The sequence below is a fragment of the Callithrix jacchus genome, chromosome 22 (assembly GCF_049354715.1).
Source record: "Callithrix jacchus isolate 240 chromosome 22, calJac240_pri, whole genome shotgun sequence".
Taxonomy (NCBI): Eukaryota; Metazoa; Chordata; class Mammalia; order Primates; family Cebidae; genus Callithrix; species Callithrix jacchus.
The window spans coordinates 16,892,441-16,897,420 of NC_133523.1; the positions used below are offsets into that span (position 1 = coordinate 16,892,441).

Here is a 4,980-nt window from a genome sequence, read left to right on the forward strand (position 1 = left end):
TCAGGTCCCCTAAATGTACTCTTCCTCAGGGCTCACATGACTGGGCCGGGCTGACTGCCAAGGGGCCCAATGGCCTCGTGACTGGGGACCCAGCACCTGGCAGGGGTGGGGGTGAGATACCTAGAGGGAGGCGTGGAGGAGGGAGAGACGCTGGCCAGGGACCCGAGGGGAGGGGCACCGGGAGGTGGGGTCGGGCTAGGGGCGGGGCCGCCGCCTGCTTAAAGGCGCTCATTACCCAGGCAGCTGCTCCCGCTGCCACACCTTCGCCCTCGCCGTGATGGCCCTGCCGCCGCTCCTGCTGTTCCTGCCGCCGCTGCTGCTGCTGCTGGACGTCCCCACGGCGGCGGTGCAGGCGTCCCCTCTGCAAGCGTTAGACGTCTTTGGGAATGGACCACCAGTCAACCAAAAGGTAGGGACGGCGACAGGGCGGGCCGGCTGGAGGGGACAGGCGGCTCCTCCTTTCTCCCCAGACTTCAAGGGCCAAGACCAGGGCCCCGAGGGGAGGCTGTCCCTGCCGGGGGAAAAACCGCGTTCAGTCCCCCGGCACTGCGGCCACTCTCTCCGTGCCGTTTCGCTTTCTCATCCCGCAGCTGAGACGCGCAGCTGCCCCCACCCGCCTTGTCCCGCTCAGGATTTCATTGAGCGCCTACTGTGTACTTTTGGGGCAGGAGCTGGGGTGTCTTTTGGGGGCCCAGGGCACAGCCAGATGAGTTCAGCGACTGGTCGAGGCCCCCGGCGTGCGTTCTTGCTGCTACCCCTGGTGCGCGCATTCCAGCCGGGGCAGGGCTCGTGTGTCGCCGGGGCCTATTAGGCAGATTCCCTGGAGGCTGAGGGACTTGCTCACGGCTCCCGCGACCTGGGCCGCCCGCCACCCCTCCGCCGAAGCCGGAAGTTAGCACAGATTAGGTGCCGTCTCTATTCGGTGGGACTTGGAAAGGGTTCACATGGGTCCCTGGCTCTGCTCAAGGCCAAGGTCTTCGGCCGGGCGCGGTGGCTCATGTGTAATCCCAGCACTTTGGGACGCCGAGGCGGGTGGATCACGAGGTCAAGAGATCGAGACCATCCTGGTCAACAAGGTGAAATCCCGTCTCTACTAAAAATACAAAAAATTAGCTGGGCATGGTGGCGCATGCCTGTAATCCCAGCTACTCAGGAGGCTGAGGCAGGAGAATTGCTTGAACCCAGGAGGCAGAGGTTGCGGTGAGCCGAGATCGCGCCATTGCACTCCAGCCTGGGTAAGAAGAGCAAAATTCCGTCTCAAAAAAAAAAAGGCCAAGGTTTTTGGGTAAAGTGGCAAGAAAGGAGCATGGCCTCGGTGCGGTGGCTCATGTGTAATCCCAGCACTTTGGGAGGGTGAAGTGGGTGGATCGCCTGAGGTCAAGAGTTTGAGGCCAGCCTGGCCAACATGGTGAAACCCCATCTCTACTAAAAATACAAAAATTAGCCGAGTGTGGTGGTGGGCATCTGTAATCCCAGCTACTTGGGAGACTGAGGCAGGAAAGTTGCTTGAACTCAAGAGGTGGAAATTACAGTGAGCTGAGATCACACCACTGCACTCCAGCTTGGGCGACAGAGCAAGACTCCCTCTCAAAAAAAAAAAAAAAAGGCTCGCCAGGCTTAGTGGCTCACACCTGTAATCCCAGCACTTGGGGAGGCCAAGGCGAGTGGATCACCTGAGGTCAAGAGTTTGAGGCCAGCCTGGCCAACATGGTGAAACCCCATCTCTACTAAAAATACAAAAAAATTAGCCCGGTGGGGTGGCACGTGGCCTATAGTCCCAGCTACTCGGGAGGCTGAGGCAGGAGAATCGCTTGAACCCGGGAGGTGGAGGTTGCAGTGAGCCGAGATCATGCCACTGCACTCCAGCCTGGGCAACAGAGCGAGACTCTGTCTCAAAAAAAAAAAAAAAATACCAAGTGGGGTTTAGAGAAGTGGAAAATTGCCCAGGGCTACACCTGCCTCACCCCTTCCTAATCCACAGATGGGCAGTCTATACCTGCGGAAGCAGCTCAAGGAGTCTATACCTGCGGAAGCCGCACAGCTCGTCAATGTGACCCTCTACTATGAAGCCCTGTGTAAAGGCTGCCGCACTTTCCTGATCCGGGAGCTCTTCCCAACGTGGCTTATGGTCATGGAGATCCTCAATGTCACACTGGTGCCCTACGGAAATGCGCAGGTGCGCGGACACTGGGGAAACTGAGGCACATGGGCAGGGGAGCAGGGGACCCGGCCTGCCAACCAGCTCTCACCCTGCTGCCTTGCAGGAACAAAATGTCAGCGGTCGGTGGGAGTTCAGGTGCCAGCATGGGGAGGAGGAGTGCAAATTCAACAAGGTGGAGGTAAGCGGTGACAGGGGCCCCTCGCCAGGGTGGGAGAACTGCCCAATGTACAGGAGGCAAACGCAAGGGTGCCAGCTCTGTCTTCTGCCTCGCGGGTTCCCATGTAATCACATCTTTATTCCCTATCTCCTGGGTGGGCACTGGTGATTATTATGATTGGGTGTCAGCATACCCTGGGCCCACCTCATGCCCTCTCCTGCCCCCTCTTGAACACCAGGCCTGCCTGCTGGATGAACTTGAGATGGATTTAGCCTTCCTGACTATCGTCTGCATGGAAGAGTTTGACAACATGGAGGAAAGTCTGCCACTAGTGAGTGATGCCCCTCACTCCGAGGAGAGGGACAGGTGGTAGCTTCCCTGCACCCAGTCAGACCCAGACTCAAGTCCTAGCCCTGACCATTGCTCTCTGTGCAGCCAGGAGAACAACCTTCCTTTCTTTTTTTATTTTTTTTGAGACAGGATTTTGCTCTGCAGCCTGGAGTGCAGTGGCGCAATCTCGGCTCACTGCAACCTCTGTCTCCTGGGTTTAAGTGATCCTCTTGCCTCAGCCTCCCTAGTAGGTGGGAAGAGGAGTGCAAACCGCCACCATGCCTGGGCAATTTTTGTGTTTTTAGTAGAGGCAGGGTTCACCATGCTGGCCAGGCTGGTCTCAAACTCCTGACCTCAAGTGATCCACCTGCCCTGGCCTCCCAAAGGGCTGGGATCATAGGTGTGAGCTACCGCGCCTGGTCCCAGCCTCCCCTCTTGAAGCCTCTGTCTTTGAATCAGAGGAGCATGAGTGATCATGGAGGACTTACTGGAGGAGGCATCTCTGCGCTGGGCATGGAAGGATGAGCAGGAATGTACAGATGATGGGATGTGGAGATGATAGGACAGGCTCCACCTACTTCCCCAGGGGATTGTGAAGAATGACTCCCAGAGGAGTGGCTCATCAGCTCTAATCAGTGTTCATTCACCAAACATCCCAGCCACCCAAGAGGCCCCACCCAGCCACACCCTAGTACTGCAGGGTTAGATTGGGGCTGGAAGAGTGGCAAGGAGGAGAGGGCGACACTGGGGAAGAAGGAGGAAAGGTGTTTCTGGCAGAGGGATCAGCATGTGCGGAGGCCCTGAGGAAACTGAGATGCCGTTGGGGGTCAGAGGCAGTGGATCTGGTCTTAGGAATGAAACAAGCGGGCTAGGAGCAGCCCCAGCCCTGCTCCCAGGCCTCCACTAAAGCATGTATTGAGCGCTTGATGTTTGTGGTATTGTGTGGCTGTGACCCTCTTCTCAGTGATGAAACAGGCTTGGCTTAGGGCTGGTGGGGGACCGTTGAGGAGATAACGGGGAGGAAGCTGAGGCAAGCCCCTACTCCTCCACCCCGCCCAGTGCCTGCAGCTCTATGCCCCAGACCTATCGCCAGACACTGTCATGAAGTGTGCAATGGGGGACCGCGGCATGCAGCTCATGCACGCCAACGCCCAGCGGACAGACGCTCTCCAGCCACCCCATGAGTATGTGCCCTGGGTCACCGTCAATGGGGTAAGGATCTTCTTAGCCCTCAGCTTGACACCCCTAGTCCCATGGAATCAGAGGTGGACCCAGAGGGACCAGGGATAAAGGAGCCCAGAGTGGGAGTGATGGCTTTGCATAGGAAAAAGGGGCACTGGGGCTGGGGTTTTGAAGGGTGAGTAGGAAGCAAAAAAAATGTGTGTACTAAACATCAGGCAAAAAAATGTGTGTATTAAACAACAAAAGGCAAGAAACAAAAAAGAAAGTGTGTATTAATTCAATGTATTAAACATTCCTAGCCACCCTCGTTGGGACAGATGTGCCCAACTGATTTGGGAGGTGGGAGGTGGGGGCCAGACTTGGGACCACATGTAGCCCTTTCTGGGCTGGAACCAGGGTACATAGGTTGAGGCAGCTGCTGGGACTAAGCGACCCCCTGTCTTGCTTTATGCAGAAACCCTTGCAAGATATGAGCCAGCTCCTGGCCCTTGTCTGCCAGTTGTACCAGGTAAGCTGGGCAGGGAGCAGTGGGGCTCAGGTGGTGGGGGTGGGGTCTCCTTCCAGGACTCCAACTAGTGGCCTTCCCCTCCAGGGCAAGAAGCCAGATACCTGCCCTCCCTCAACCAGCTCCCTCAGGAGCGTCTGCTTCAAGTGATGGCCGGTGCCCTGCAGAGAGCCGAGGGAAGGCAAGTGGGAACCCAGCTCCCTGCCGTTTTTTCCAATCCGGACCCTTGGCATCTGCTGGTCACAAATGGGAACATTTCTATGTATGAAGCCCAGACACAAAATTCCACCCCATGATCAAGAATCTTGCTCCACTAAGAACGGTGCTAAAGTAAAACTAGTTTAATAAACCCTTCTGGATGCTGTAATTGATTTGATAAGTCAGCCATTCTCCCTTCCCCAGGCCTGTGCAGTGCTGGAGCCTTGACACACCTTAGCCCAGGGAGCCTCTGTCCAGGGGATGCAGACCCAGAGAAACATGCTGAGTCTCTTGGGGTCAGGGATGGACCAAAAGGGATGGGCTGGGGCTAGAGGATCCCAGAGGGAGAGAAGTCTTTGCATAGGGGAGAAGGGCATCAGGGCTGGGGTTTTGAAGGGTAAATAGGAGTTCGTCAGGCAGAAAATGAGTTCATTAATTGCACAGACA

At 56.7% G+C, this 4,980-nt stretch overlaps 1 protein-coding gene across 1 annotated transcript; it reads left to right on the top strand.

Moving 5' to 3' along the window:
* The first annotated feature begins 247 nt into the window (after positions 1–247).
* On the top strand, positions 248–4,684 carry IFI30 (IFI30 lysosomal thiol reductase). The gene is made up of 7 exons (XM_017967662.4): positions 248–409; positions 1,982–2,176; positions 2,265–2,339; positions 2,557–2,649; positions 3,708–3,860; positions 4,285–4,338; positions 4,423–4,684. The coding sequence occupies exons 1-7, from the start codon at positions 278–280 to the stop codon at positions 4,483–4,485; spliced, it is 765 nt and encodes a 254-aa protein (XP_017823151.1). The 5' UTR covers positions 248–277; the 3' UTR covers positions 4,486–4,684.
* The last annotated feature ends 296 nt before the right edge of the window (positions 4,685–4,980 follow it).

What these genes read in the sequence shown, in the direction of transcription:
- IFI30 (XM_017967662.4), top strand. Translation starts at nt 278, where the DNA reads ATGGCCCTGCCGCCGCTCCTGCTGTTCCTGCCGCCGCTGCTGCTGCTG. An exon ending in TGCCCTACGGAAATGCGCAG is followed by an intron (nt 2,177 to 2,264) that starts GTGCGCGGACAC and finishes GCTGCCTTGCAG; the next exon opens with GAACAAAATGTCAGCGGTCG. An exon ending in TGGAGGAAAGTCTGCCACTA is followed by an intron (nt 2,650 to 3,707) that starts GTGAGTGATGCC and finishes CACCCCGCCCAG; the next exon opens with TGCCTGCAGCTCTATGCCCC.